We start from the raw sequence: 15,892 nt of genomic DNA, 5'->3' as shown, positions 1-15,892 counted from the left end.
GGATGATGGTATACATTGTATATAATGATTGGGATGATGGTATACATTGTATATAATGATTGGGATGATGGTATACATTGTATATAATGATTGGGGTGTTGATGGTATACATTGTATATAATGATTGGGATGATGGTATACATTGTATATAATGATTGGGGTGTTGATGGTATACATTGTATATAATGATTGGGATGATGGTATACATTGTATATAATGATTGGGGTGTTGATGGTATACATTGTATATAATGATTGGGATGATGGTATACATTGTATATAATGATTGGGATGATGGTATACATTGTATATAATGATGATTGGGATGATGGTATACATTGTATATAATGATTGGGATGATGGTATACATTGTATATAATGATTGGGGTGTTGATGGTATACATTGTATATAATGATTGGGATGATGGTATACATTGTATATAATGATGATTGGGATGATGGTATACATTGTATATAATGATTGGGATGATGGTATACATTGTATATAATGATTGGGGTGTTGATGGTATACATTGTATATAATGATTGGGATGATGGTATACATTGTATATAATGATGATTGGGATGATGGTATACATTGTATATAATGATTGGGGTGTTGATGGTATACATTGTATATAATGATTGGGGTGTTGATGGTATACATTGTATATAATGACTGGGATGATGGTATACATTGTATATAATGATTGGGATGATGGTATACATTGTATATAATGATTGGGATGATGGTATACATTGTATATAATGATGATTGGGGTGTTGATGGTATACATTGTATATAATGATTGGGGTGTTGATGGTATACATTGTATATAATGATTGGGGTGATGGTATACATTGTATATAATGATTGGGGTGATGGTATACATTGTATATAATGATTGGGGTGTTGATGGTATACATTGTATATAATGATTGGGATGATGGTATACATTGTATATAATGATGATTGGGGTGTTGATGGTATACATTGTATGTAATGATGATTGGGGTGTTGATGGTATACATTGTATATAATGACTGGGATGATGGTATACATTGTATATAATGATTGGGGTGATGGTATACATTGTATATAATGATTGGGGTGATGGTATACATTGTATATAATGATTGGGGTGATGGTATACATTGTATATAATGACTGGGATGATGGTATACATTGTATATAATGATTGGGGTGTTGATGGTATACATTGTATATAATGATTGGGATAATGGTATACATTGTATATAATGATTGGGATGATGGTATACATTGTATATAATGATTGGGATGATGGTATACATTGTATATAATGATTGGAGTGTTGATGGTATACATTGTATATAATGATTGGGGTGTTGATGGTATACATTGTATATAATGATTGGGATGATGGTATACATTGTATATAATGATTGGAGTGTTGATGGTATACATTGTATATAATGATTGGGGTGTTGATGGTATACATTGTATATAATGATTGGGATGATGGTATACATTGTATATAATGACTGGGATGATGGTATACATTGTATATAATGATGATTGGGATGATGGTATACATTGTATATAATGATTGGGATGATGGTATACATTGTATATAATGATTGGGGTGTTGATGGTATACATTGTATATAATGATTGGGATGATGGTATACATTGTATATAATGATTGGGGTGTTGATGGTATACATTATATATAATGATTGGGGTGTTGATGGTATACATTGTATACATATTGTATTGTATATAATGACTGGGATGATGGTATACATTGTATATAATGATGAATATAATATTGATAATGTACAGTATATAATAATAATGTATCTAATAGGAATGAATCAATGATTGGAGCACACACAGGCCATGTGACGCCCAGCAGCGGCTCTGCACCAATCCGGTGTCAGTCCCCGCCCCCTCACCCTCTCTCCTCTTGGCAGGCTCCCTCCGGGCTCTCTTGCACCGGCTCGATTCTCCGGTCTCCCCGCCGCCTCTCTTGGCCATCCCGGCTCCCCTCCGCCCTCACATGCTTCTGTTGTATAACAAACCCCTCGCAGGAAGTCACGTGGCTCCCAGCTCAATTCTGATTGGCCGATTCTCCTTCTCTTCTCCCAGGCTGGCCGCAAAGATATCGCGATACGGAGCGCGGTTACCTTGGAGACCTGCCTCTTCCGCTGCGCGCCTCTTGGCAACATGGCGGACGATGGAGAGCAGGTGAGAGCGGAGCGGGCTGTGTCCCGGGTCCTGTGCCCGCTCTGTAGGGGGGAGATGTTGTCTCTGCTCACAGAGGTCACCCAGTATGTAGGTTCTGTTGCCGACCCTCACCTGAGAGTCGGCTGTTGCCCCTCCTCCGGCCCTGTGTTATTGGTTCCTCTGTGAGGTGCCATTCAGTAGGTGGAGGAATGTTCTGGGCTCCCCCAGCAATATACATGACTGGGCTGCCCCCTGGCCATGTGTTGTAGCCAGGGGCGGACTGATCATTTGGGAACTCGGGCACTGCCCGAGGGCCCGGGGTCAGTAGGGGGCCCCATGAGAAGCCCCTGGTACCTTTTTCATAGGCTTTTTTGAGTTTGGGAAAGGACACAGGGGCCCCATGATCCCCTATTGCCCGGGGGCCCCATGAGTTGTCAGTCCGCCCCTGGTTGTCGCTGTCCTCCATTGCGCGTTACGTCACAACTTTCACGATTTCAGGTGGTTTTGGTGTGTTGGCCGCACGATGTCAATGGATACCTACGAAGGCGCCCTACATGGCTCCGAAACGTGGCCCTTTGTCCTCTCCTGCAATTGGGGGGCGCTTCACGCCAGAGAAACGTGTCGCGGATGTGCTTTTGTGTACACAATTATGGTGCGTTCAGTGCAGAAAAAAATTCAACTTTTTTTTTTGCACTGGAACGGAGGACTGGTTCACGCCACGTGCTGCCCAGTGTGGGGTTCTTTCTGTGTCCAAAACGCATGGATAGAACATTATATGGGTGGAACAGGCTGCGTCTTTCCTGCACAGAACTACTGGAACGCGGTAAAATGCATCAAAAATGCACCAGACCCCCAGAACAAAAAACATCTGGAAACACATAAAAAATGAACTCCTTAACCACTTCCAGTCTGGACGCTTCCCCCCCCCCCCCCCCCCTGCCCCCCCTTCCAGTCCGGACGCTTTCCATTGAATGACAATTGCGCGGTCATGCAACACTGTACCCGTATGAATTTTTTAGCATTTGTTTTGAGACAGATAAAACTTTATTTTGGTGGTATTTATTCACCGCTGGGATTTTATTTTTTTTTGCTATGTAAATGAAAAAGTCTAAATATTTTGAAAAAAAATGTTTCTTATAAAATTTTGCAAATACATATTTTAAAATAAATCTTGGCCAAAATGTATTCAGTTATCTTTTTAGTAAAAAAAAAATAACCCAAATTTAGTTTATAACCAAAAATTATAATTTTTAAACTTTTTTTAAAAATAAATAAATAAATAAATAAAAAAAAAAAATATATATATATATATAATTTTTTTTTTTACATACTGTCCCCCTTACAGTACAGTGTCTCCATGGTGACACTGTACTACTTTTGGGGGGTGATAAAGGTGTGTTTTTTTTTTTTTTTTTTTTTTTTTTTTTACACCGATTGCTTTTACATCCATAAAGGCTGTAAAAGCAATAATTTCTCCTCTCTGGCTGCATTCTTGCATCCATTGAGAAATACTGTGTGAGCTGTGATTGGTCACAGCTTGTCACATGGTACAAGGCTGTTGTGAATAGCCCTGTACCATGTGACCTCTGTGATCATTCACAGATTTCACACGTAGTAAGCAATGATGTCAGAAGTGACCAATCGGCGATCACACGATCGGGACCTCGCACAGAGGTCCCGTACGACTATCGGTGGCGGGCATCGGTAAAACTTTTTTTTTTTTTTTACCTTCACGCAATGAATGCATCAAGGTAAAAAAAAAGTTTAGGCTTTATAATCTCGGATTGGCTGTGCTTGTGTGTTTTTTTTGTTTTTTTTTTGTTTTGTTTTTTTGTTTTGTTGTTTTTTTGTTTTTTTATGTTGCTGCTTTGAAGAGAATCTAACACCTTCTGTCTGACCTGCAGCAGACCACAAACACTGTGGAGGAGCCCCTGGACCTGATCCGGCTGAGCTTGGATGAACGGATCTATGTGAAGATGAGGAATGACAGAGAACTCCGGGGGCGGTTACACGTGAGTGTCTCCCCGTTATCTGCACATTGTGTAATTACAACCCTGAGATGGACATTAACCGCTCCTTGTCTGAACAGGCTTATGATCAGCACTTAAATATGATCCTGGGGGATGTGGAGGAGACGGTGACCACCATCGAAATCGATGAGGAAACCTACGAGGAGATTTATAAGGTGAATACGAGTCACATGACTGTTTGTAAAATGTTCCCACTAGATGAACGATTGATTGAACGATAAATCTCAGGGCAAGTGAGCGCTTAAAATAGATTATAAAATCAATAAATGAATAAATGAAAATGAGACAATAGCAGCTGAACACCAAAAAAGGTACCGTATAAACCTTCAAAATAATCAGAATACATAAAAAGGGGGGGGGGTGCAGCGCTAACTAAATAAATACACATTTATATAAATCAATGTAAAGGTGCTGTTAAAGTGCAAAAAGGTGACTATAAATAATGAGTATAGTCCATAACGTGGTCAAAACCCAAGAGAGTCTTCAAAGAACTCCAATGCCTGGATTCGTGGATGAGGTGATAAAGGTATAAAGATTGCGCACTCACCAGATACGCAATCCAAATGCGCATTCAAAACAGATAATCCTAGGGTCCTCATACGGATCTGGTCAGATCTGGTCACAAAAGCCCCTCGCCACTTGATTGTGTTGCCACACATAGAAGAAAAAAGGCCGCTCTGCAGACGTAAAAGGCTCCCACCGGAGCCCAAAGAACAAAAGGAGGCCAAATAGTGTGACACCTTATTGGCAAGGGGTATTTATTCCCAAAAAAACACAATACAAGCAGGGGCAGGAAAGATACTGACCATACAAAGATTTAGCAAATGGCCGCCGGGGCCCTCGTGGCGCCGGTCGGCGTGACGTCACACCGCTGTAGCCGCTCCCTGACGCGTTTCGTGCGAAAGCACGTAGTCATAGGGGGTTAGTCATTGATTGAACGAGTTCTCTGGTCACAGCGTACACTTTGATTGTATACCATCAGCATTGTAATACCAATACAAACAGTTAGACCTGACAATACAGGCTTCCGTAACCACTTGCCCTCCAGGAGATTTTTACCTCCTTCCAGACCAGGCCATTGCACTTATTTAACTGGCAATTGCACAGTCCTGCAACGCTGTACCCCAAATTTATTTGTTTTACTTTTTTTTTTTTTTTCACACAAATAGAGCTTTCCTTTGATGGTATTTGATCACCACTTTGGTTTTTTATTATGTAAATTAAAAAAGGCAACATTTTTTAAAAAAAAATATATTTTCTACTTTCTGTTTTAAAACATTAAAGAAATGTTTTTTTTTTTTTTTTTTTTTTAAGAAAGACGGGAAACAGGAAGTAGGACAGGTATCCAGACACAGTCTAGGATTCGGTAATGTGGACTGGAGGGGGGTATGTGGACAGAGCTCCACCCTATCTGAATCGATGGTGGGATTAGGACCATTAACAATTCATAGGCAAGCTAAGAGTCTAGGGCAGGGGTGTCCAAACTTTTTTCAAAGAGGGTCAGATTGGATGAAGTGAACATGGTGGAGGGCCGAACATTTTTCAGAACATTCTTTGAACCATTACAATTAAATGCAAATAAATTATTTTATGCCAAGTTAATTGCAAACGACGTACTTTTCATTTCATAACATTAAGATCAACTGACAGCTGAGTTTTCACAATGTATTGAAAATAAATTTTAAAAAAACTTACCTGCACTAATGTGAAGGGTGAAAAAGGTAGCTGGAGCTGAAGTTTCTGCTCGGCAGCCGGGAGGGGAAGAGAAACGCACTTCACGCTGGAAGCCCGGCCCTGACGTCACCGCCCTCTGTCGCTCCCAGCGCGGCGCAGTCACGCATGCGCACTGCTCTCAAGCAGAAGACTGTCTGCCACAGAAGGGAGGGCCGTGCGACAGCCGCATTTACACAGACCAGGGAGAACGTGCCGCAGTCAGGCATACGCACTGCCCTCTGCTCTCAAGCAGAAGACTGTCTGCCATAGAAGGGAGGGCCACATAACACAGAGCAGGGAAGGCTGTTGGAGGGCCGTGTTAAACCGACCCCCGGGCCGGACTTTGGACATGCCTGGTCTAGGGGGAGTTGGGGAGGGTTATGGGGTGAGTGGGAGAGGGGAAGGGAGGGGAATGGGTAATTATGTAGGGGTTGGCTCCGTGTCCTTCTGGAAGGATGAGGGTACTCTCACTGGGAAGAACTCTGGAGGAGGAAAAACCCTTAAGGGAAATGGAGGAGGTTAACTTTGACCTATAATGTTAAGGGACCATTCTGGAGAAAAGGCATAAGATCCTCAGAGAATTACAACAACAATCCATTGCAATAGTGTTTTTACAGGAAACTCACTTATTACAGGACACCAATGTGAAGTTCTATTCTAGGTATTGCCCAACCTGGGTTTTATGCAGATTCACCAACTAGGTGTTCTAAAGGAGTGGCGATTGGTATACCTAAAAACAAGGTTCAAGTTGGAAGAGAAGCTGGAGGATCCTGAGGAACGGTTTCTGTTCTTAAGGGGAAAATTACAGGAAATACAGTGTACATTGGCAAATATTTATTGCCCCAATAGAAATCCAGTGGCCTATCTGAAAAGTATGAGAAGACTTCTGGATTTTAAAACATGCAAACGAATTGTAGCAGGAGATTTTAATTTTTGCATGGACCCCCAGATTGACACTACGTCGCATGTGCAGAGAGAGGGAGGTAAATCTCTGAAATCCATACGAAGAATGTGTTATCAATGTCAACTTGTGGATGTCTGGAGAGTTAAACATCCTAGAGACAGGGACTATATGTTCTTCTTTCTGGCACATGCAACGTATTTGAGATTAGATTATATATTGATGGACCATAGACTTTTGGAGTCGCTGGTCAAAGTAAATATAGAAGTTACAACAATATCGGACCATGCACCTGTTACAATACAATAAAGTTATGAGGAAGAAAGCAGAGCAAGTTAAATGTGGAAATCAAATGAGACGGAACAGAGAATAAAAAAAGAAATAGAACAATACTTTGAAAGATATGATACAGAAGGAGTTTCAACGGCCATGGTGTGGGAAACGCATAAGGCATATATTGGGAATTTTGATAGCGAGTGGGGCAAAAAAAAGAAAAGAAAATGAATACGCTTCTAAGGGATCTCCACGAATTAGAACAGTTACATAAAAAGAAAGTAACGAGATTCAGCAGAGTATAATAAATAAGCGAGATGAATTATGTAATTTAATGAAGGAAGAAACGAGGAGAACATTCAACATGATTTCAAGGGAGAGATATCGGTGGAGGAATAAACCAGGGAAATATTTAATGAGAGCACAGAGAAATCAAAGTAAAGATGATAATGGGGAACTGGTTTACTGAACCACTGATATCGCTAATGTATTTAAAAAAAATTACAGTAAACTATATGATGTTATTCCACAATGGTCAAAAGGAGAAGAAGAAAGAATTAGAAAGAGACAAATTTACTTAAAAGAGGCGGGATTGCCAAGAGTAGGGGAAGAACGGTTAATCTGCCTAGAGAAACCGTTAACGCAGGAGGAGATCCAGGTAGCACTGAAGGTACAACAGCAGGGAGGAACCTAGGGCCAGATGGGTATACTGTGAGATGATCTAAAAAATTTAAAGATCAATTCGTACCTAAACTGAGTTTATATATGAATGCATTAGGAGTGGGGCTAGAAATGAGGGAGGAATCCTTGCAAGCTCATATTACAATCATTCAGAAAGAGGGAAAAGATTAAACCCAATGCGCTAGCTGTGGGCCTATCTCATTGTTAAATGTGAATACCAAATTATATGCAAAGGCCCTGGCAATCAGGTTGAAAGACCTAATGTCGGAATGGATTCATATAGCCCAAGTGGGATTTGTTCCCTGGAGGGAGGGAAGAGACAATGGGTTGAGATCACCCCTCCTTTACAAAGAAGTAAGAGAGGAATAATTCACCAAATCCAGGAAATAATTGGGGTTAAGATCCCAGGGTATGCCTATTCCATAAAACCGAGACTACAGTAGAAAAATATAAGAATTCAATGATATTTCACCTTATAAATGCAGCTAAAGGATTGATGCCCACATTTTGGCAGGCACAAGAGGTACCGAAAATAACACTGGATAAGTAAGATAGTGTGTATGTATGTGGAGGAACTCTACCACATGGAAGAAGACAAAATGAGATTTCGAGAAAGGTGGGAAAAATGGGATGAGTTTAACTAGTTGCCAACCGCAGATAGCCGAATGAGGGCTAAACTGCGGCCGGCCAGTTCTGAGTGGACGTCATATGACATCCGCCCAGAACGCGCTCTGGGGCGCGCACCCGGCGATCTCTGTGATCGCTGTGTCCTACGGACACAGCTGATCACGTGATGTGGTAAAAGACCGATCACAGCGGCCTTTTACCACGTGATCAGCGGTGTCCAATGACACGCTGATCAGAGGGAAATGCAAGTGCCGGTTCTCGGCTGCACTTTCCTCACGCTGTCAGATCGTGAGGAAAGTACTGCCGAGAACCGGCAGTTGTCAGAGCGGGGATCGGCACCGATCATCAGGGCACTGATGATCAGTGCCCTGATGATCGGTGCCCAGCAGTGCCATCCGCAAGTTCCGCCCAGCAGTGCGCCCACTAGCTCCGCCCACCTGTGCCACTCTGCAGTGTCACACACCTGTGCCCAGAAGTGCCACCTACCTGTGCCCACCAGTGCCGCCCACCAGTGCCACCCACCTGTGCCTGCCCAGCAGTGCAGCCCAGCAGTGCTGCCAGTCAGTGCCCAGGGGTTGTGCCAGTCAGTGCCGCCAGTCAGTGCCCAGCAGTGATGCCAGTCAGTGCTGTCTATCAGTACCCATCATCAGTGTCGCCTATCAGTGCCGCTTATCAGTGCTGCATATTAGTGCCGCCTATCCGTGACACCTCATTAGTGCTGTCTATCAGTGCCGCCTATCCGTGACACCTCATTAGTGCTGCCTATCAGTGCCCTTTAGTGCTGCCTATCAGTGCCGCCTATCGGTGCCCATCAGTGCTGCCTCATCAACGTACATCAGTGAAGGAGAAAAAATACCTGTTTGAAAAATTTTATAATAGAAACAAAGAAACTTTTTTTTCTTTTCAAATTTTTTGCACTTTTTTTATTTATAGCGCAAAAAGTAAAGTGCCCAGTGGTGATTAAATACCACCAAAAGAAAGCTCTATTTGTGAGAAAAAAATGATCAAAATTTCATATGGGTACAATGTTGCATGACCGCGCAATTGTCAATCAAAGTGCGGCAGCGCTGAAAGCTGAAAATTGGCCTGGTAAATAAGGGGGTAGAAGTGCCTGGTAGGCGAGGGGTTAAGAGCTCACATAAATATGTTGAAATGGAAGAAGTAGAAAGAGGGGGTGAGAGGACTGTATAATTAAAAAGAGGAAAGCAAGATAGGAAAAAAAAAGGGTATCCTGAGGATACTCAGAAGTGACCATTAACGGGGAGCTAAGGGTAAAGAAATGGGGGGAGGGTGGGACATAGGGAAGGTGGGTTCTCTGGGGGTATGTGTAAAAGAAAATGTAATTTTTAATATCATTTTTTGTTAAAATTTTGAAACCGAATAAAATATTTATGAATAAAAATGAACTAAATAGCATTTTTGGCTTGCAGTGCGGTTTCACTTTAATAAATTTAGGCCGAAAGGTATTATGCTACATATCGGTGGTATAAAAAAAAAATCCCACTAAGTGTATATTTATTGGTTTGTAAGGTGTTTTTTTTTTTTTTTTTTTTTTTTTTTTTTTTTTTTAATAGCGTCTACAAACTATGGCGTGTGTATACTGGAATGTATGGAGTTATGATGCTACACTGATCAGCAAGTTATTGTGTGACTGATAGTGTGGCAGGCAATCTGGTGCTAACACACTGGCTGGGAGGGACACTGAATGACACATCACTGGTTACACTAATACAGTGACCAGATATAATACTGTTAATGACACTGGCTGGGAAGGGGTTAACATTAAAGCGGAGTTCCACTCAAAAGTGGAAGCTCTGCTTATTTGCTTCCTCCCCCACCTCCACTGCCATATTTGGCACCTCTTGGGGGGGGGGGAGGAATGGATACCTGTTTTTGACATTTGTCCGCTCCCACTTCTGGCTCGGTTCGCCGGGGTGAAGCGAGCCGGGAGTTTGGCCCCCTTTTTACCTCCCACAGACTCCTGGGAACTTTCATAGGTCCCAGAAGACTGCCGGACCAATAAGGAAGCACGAACCTACTCGCGGGGCATAGTGACTACGGGTCACAGAAATAAATGTGAGGTCTTCACAAAGTAAGTGTGCAAACTTCAAGATCATTCCGATGATAGAGTAGGCTGGAAATAATTGGAATTTAATGTGGAAATAAATTACGATTTTAACATTTTGGCCATAAATACGCTTGAATGACGAATGACAAAACCTTCTCTCTTCTAGTCTACGAAGAGGAACATCCCCATGCTCTTTGTCCGCGGTGATGGCGTGGTGCTCGTAGCTCCTCCATTGAGAGTTGGATGATGAGTTTCAGCAAAGCGTCTCTATCAAGCCAGGATCCCTCAAACCTCCTCTGTTTCTTCTCATCGAATCCCAGACACACCGGGATATTTTTCTTGCTCATAGCAGGAGAGCTTATTAATACAGAGCCTAATCCGTATACATCTCCTGCTGATGGGGAAACTATAAGTCTCAGCATGCCTTCCTAGCTAGGGATGAATAGGGCCAGCCTTGCTCGTTTCCCATCAGCTGGAGGGCTGCAGGTTGTCTATAGGTGCTGCAGCTGCGTTGCAGAGGCACCTCTATTCTTTAAATTCGGCTAAATAATTTTTTATTTTTGGCAGATGCCGCAGTTTGTTTTTGTAATGAATTCAATGTTGGGAAGGTCAGCCCAAAAATTACTTTTTTTTATATCTGATGGAAGCAGCAGAAGGATTGTACAGGTTTTACTGTATGTTTGGTTTAGAATGGAACTTTTCAAATCATTGATGCTTGTTTTGGACATGTATATCAATTAAATGTTTTTCTTTTTTTTAGAGATGACTAAAATTGTGTTTTTGTGGGTTGTTTTTTTTGTGGGTTGTTTTTTTTGTGTTTGTTTTTTTTGTGTTTGTTTTTTTTGTGTTTGTTTGTTTTGTGTTTGTTTGTTTTGTGTTTGTTTGTTTTGTGTTTGTTTTTTTGTGTTTGGTTTTTTTATGTTTGTTTTTTTTGTGTTTGTTTTTTTTGTGTTTGTTTTTTTTGTTTGTTTTTTTTGTGTTTGTTTTTTTGTGTTTGTTTTTTTGTGTTTGTTTTTTTTGTGTTTGTTTTTTTTGTGTTTGTTTTTTTGTGTTTGTTTTTTTTTGTGTTTGTTTTTTTTGTGTTTGTTTTTTTTGTGTTTGTTTTTTTTGTGTTTGTTTTTTTGTGTTTGTTTTTTTGTGTTTGTTTTTTTTGTGTTTGTTTTTTTTGTGTTTGTTTTTTTTGTGTTTTTTTTGTGTTTTGTTTTTTTGTGTTCGTTTTTTTGTTTTTTTTAACAAACATTGCAGTGTAACTCATACAGGCTTGTAGAAATTTTTATGATTTCACGAAATGTCCGTAAAGGTCTCAAGTCCTTTCCTTTGTCCAACATTACATCTGTGTTAATTCGCTGTAATCCCCCCTCTTGAGTGTGAAGATACCACCAGAGACAGGGTGGACTGACATTTTACCTCTGGGGTAGATCTTTGGCATAGTGGGGTGTGAACAGGTGGGTGCCACTTTAACCGCTTCAGTACGGGGCACTTTCACGCCCCCCCCCCCCTTCCTGCCCAGCCTAATTTTCAGCTTTCAGCGCTGTCACATTTTGAATTACAGTTGCGCGGTTATGCAACACTGTACCCATATTATATTTTTTTTCACTCAAATAGCTTTATTTTGCTGGTGTTTAACCACTTGCCTACCGGGCACTTATACCCCCTTCCTTTATAATAATGTGTACTTGTGAGCTACTATGGTGGTCTAAAAATACTAGTAAATAATTAACTCCTGAAAATGTGATGGTGCATCAACACAAAAACACATACTCATAATACTGTGTAAAAATAGACAAATAAAATATTAAATGTATTGCGCTCCTCAAAAGTATTTAGTAATATATAATATGAATAAATAAAATAAATAAATAAATCTAAATAAATATTAATCCATAGTGGTATAATTTAAAATTAAAACACTTCTTGTGCTGTAATTAATTATAATGCAATTCTACTAAGTTTATAAACTTAGTAGAATTGCATTATAATTAATTACAGCACAAGAAGTGTTTTAATTTTAAATTATACCACTATGGATTAATATTTATTTAGATTTATTTATTTATTTTATTTATTCATATTATATATTACTAAATACTTTTGAGGAGCGCAACACATTTAATATTTTATATACCCCCTTATTTACCAGGCCAATTTTCAGCTTTCAGCGCTGCCGCACTTTGACAATTGCGCGGTCATGCAACATTGTACCCATATGAAATTTTGATCATTTTTTTCCTCACAAATAGAGCTTTCTTTTGGTGGTATTTACTCCCCGCTGGGCGCTTCACTTTTTGCGCTATAAATAAAAAAGTGCAAAAAATTTGAAAAAAAAAAAAGTTTCTTTGTTTCTATTATAAAATTTTTCAAACAGGCATTTTTTCTCCTTCACTGATGTGCGTTGATGAGGCGGCACTGATGGGCACTGATAGGCGGCACTGATGGGCACTGATAGGCGGCACTGATGGGCACTGATAGGCGGCACTGATGGGCACTGATAGGCGGCACTGATGGGCACTGATAGGCGGCACTGATAGGCGGCACTGATGGGCACTGATAGGCGGCACTGATGAGGTGTCACGGATAGGCGGCACTAATATGCAGCACTGATAGGCGGCACTGATAGGTGACACTGATGATGGGTACTGATAGACGGCACTGACTGGCATCACTGCTGGGCACTGACTGGCACAACCCCTGGGCACTGCTGGGCTGCACTGGTGGGTGGCACTGCTGGGCTGCACTGGTGGGTGGGCATAGGTGGGTGGCACAGGTAGGTGGCACTGCTGGGCACAGGTAGGTGGCACTGCAGAGTGGCACAGGTGGGTGCACTGCTGGGCACGGGTGGGCGCACTGCTGGGCGGAACTTGCGGGTGGCACTGCTGGGCACCGATCATCAGTGCCCTGATGATCGGTGCCGATCCCCGCTCTGACAACTGCCGGTTCTTGGCAGTACTTTCCTCACGATCTGACAGTGTGAAGAAAGTGCAGCCGAGAACCGGCACTTGCATTTCCCTCTGATCAGCGTGTCATTGGCGCGCAGGAGAGCGCGTTCTGGGAGGACGTCATATGACGTCCACCCAGAACTGGCAGGGCGCGGTGAAGCCGTCATTCGGCTATGCGCGGTCGGCAAGAGGTTAATCACCACTTGTTTTTTGTTTGCTAAATAAACAAAAAAAAGAAACTTGTTAGAAAACTAATGCAGCCATCATCTAAGAATTGGGAAGCTGCAATAGAAAACATTTTGCCATTGGGTTTCATACTACTTGACGTCTTTCCTCCTTATGCTGCAATCATCGTTTAAATATTTGTATATTATGATCTCCTCTAGAGAGTTTAATCACTTGACCTCCGGAAGATTTACCCCCTTCATGACCAGCCTGTTTATTGCAAGACGGTGCTGCGTTACTTTGACAATTGCGCGGTCATGCAATGCTGGAAGGTCGCTTTATTCTAATACGGTCTTCAAAGAAAATCAGCAATACTTTTCCAATTCAATATAGTTTTCAAATTCGATTTAAAATTGGATAATTCGCTGTTTCGAATTCATTTAAATTTGTTACTGTTGTAATTCAGGTACATTGAATTTCCAAATATCGAGAATGTCAGCATTTTGATTCTGAACGAAACAAATCGCACTGCACATGTCTAGATGTTTCGTAATGTCTCCAAGCTACTTCTTCATTTCTAATGCATGTCAGGAAGATTCCCCAACATTTATATCTACAGAGGGAACACTGACCCCTTAATTCAATCACCTGGGAACCAAGGCAGATGTTGGTTGTCAACAAGGTGGAAGTGTGATTTGACAAGGATTCACTTTATCTGCATATCAAAACATTAACATCCAAGTAGACTGCTACCAAGACTGGAATTATGTGACCAGAACGGGATTTTCCCAACTTTCACACCTCCCATCCTGTTGTAGGACAGTCACCATCTCCCTTGATTTTCACAAACATCTTAACCGTTTCAATACCGGGCAATTTTACCCCTTCCTGCCCAGGCCATTTTTCAGGTTTCAGCGCTCTCACACTTTGAATGACAATTGCGCGGTCATACAACATTGTACCCAAACTAAAATTTTATCATTTTCTTCACACAACTAGAGCTTTCTTTTGGTGGTATTTAATCACCGCTGGGGTTTTTATTTTTTGCTAAATTAACAAAAAAAGACCAAAAATTTTGAAAAAAAAAAACATTTTTCTTTGTTTCTGTTTATAAAAGTTTACAAATAAATAATTGTTCTTCATAAATTTAGGCCGAGATGTATTCTGCTCCATGTCTTTGGTGAAAATAACCCAAATTAGGATGTATTATTTAGTTTGTAGGAAAGTTATAGAGTTCACAAACTATGGTATAGATCTGAAAATTGATCAATCCTGAAGTACTGACAGCCAATCTAATTTCTTGAGGTCCAAGAATGTCAGGACAGTACAGATATCCCCCAAATGTCAGGACAGTACAGATATTCCCAAATGACCCCTTTTTGCAGAGTAGACAGTCCGACGTACTTCATAAGAGGCATGGCGAGTTTTTTGAAGTTGTATTTTTATGTCATAATTTTTCGGAAAATGAAAAAATTAAAATTATTTTCACTATTTTTTTTTTTTTTTTTACATACTGTCACCAGTGCAGTACAGCGTCATCATATAACTGGCATGGCGGTGAACAGGGACACTGACTGGTGACAGTATGAAAAAAAATATATATATATTTTTTTAATTTTTTTTATTTTTTATTTAATTTTTTATTACTTTTTTTTTATTTTTTTAAGATTTTTTTTTCATATTTTACTATGACCAAAGTAGTACAATGTTACCATAGTAACACTGTACTACTTTGGGGAAGTGATCAGTATTTTTTTTTTACACAATTTGCTTATAGCAAAGAATTACTTTGCTATAAGCAAGCATTTACCTGAATGACATCGATTCATTCAGCATTTTTTTTTTTTGTGCTTAGCTGTGATTTGGTCACAGCTAATCACATGACGTGCATGTGATTAGCTGTGACCATTCACAGCTAGGCACTAGTATACAATGGATGGCATCATGAATGAAGCCATCCATTGTATACAACTGTCATGTGACCTGCTGTGATTGGTCACAGCAGGTCACATGGTACCAGCAACGGGAGCCGGTACTCGGATCTGTCATCGGCCGTGTCTGAGGTGCACGGCCTGTGACAGATCCCGCTGCTGCGCCGCTCTGCATTACTGCAAACGGCGCATGTGCGGGAGCACGCCAAATGGCGTGCACCCGGAATGAAGAGGCACATCTGAAGCCGCCAAACGGCCATTGGCCGGGCGGCTAATGGTTAAAGATGTTGTCAAGCAGATCAACATAGGCAACAACCAATTAACATCCAGTCATACAAAATGCACATTGTTTATTGTAC

The 15,892-nt window shown here is 40.9% G+C and overlaps 2 protein-coding genes across 3 annotated transcripts in view; one reads left to right on the top strand and one right to left on the bottom strand.

Annotated features, from left to right (window-relative positions):
* The window catches only part of XPC (XPC complex subunit, DNA damage recognition and repair factor), a 41,159-nt gene extending 39,093 nt beyond the window's left edge, over positions 1–2,066 (bottom strand). Inside the window, exon 1 of one of the 2 annotated variants that reach the window (XR_016310735.1) lies at positions 1,938–2,066. Coding sequence is in view for 1 of the 2 variants with exons in the window: in XM_089667452.1 (XP_089523578.1) it covers positions 1,938–2,019 (82 nt within the window). In the remaining variant the exon portion in view is untranslated. The remainder of the gene's footprint in view (positions 1–1,937) is intronic. The other variant, XM_089667452.1, reaches the window with a different exon arrangement.
* Positions 2,067–2,085: 19 nt separating this feature from the next.
* LOC149428406 (U6 snRNA-associated Sm-like protein LSm3) lies at positions 2,086–11,260 on the top strand. Its single transcript, XM_089667454.1, has 4 exons — positions 2,086–2,229; positions 4,113–4,220; positions 4,298–4,393; positions 10,668–11,260. The coding sequence occupies exons 1-4, from the start codon at positions 2,209–2,211 to the stop codon at positions 10,746–10,748; spliced, it is 306 nt and encodes a 101-aa protein (XP_089523580.1). The 5' UTR covers positions 2,086–2,208; the 3' UTR covers positions 10,749–11,260.
* The last annotated feature ends 4,632 nt before the right edge of the window (positions 11,261–15,892 follow it).

This window comes from Staurois parvus, unplaced genomic scaffold (assembly GCF_062004578.1).
Source record: "Staurois parvus isolate SC_StPar_1 unplaced genomic scaffold, SC_StPar_1.0 ptg003259l, whole genome shotgun sequence".
Classification (NCBI taxonomy): Eukaryota; Metazoa; Chordata; class Amphibia; order Anura; family Ranidae; genus Staurois; species Staurois parvus.
This window is presented reverse-complemented; position numbering and strand designations above follow the sequence as displayed.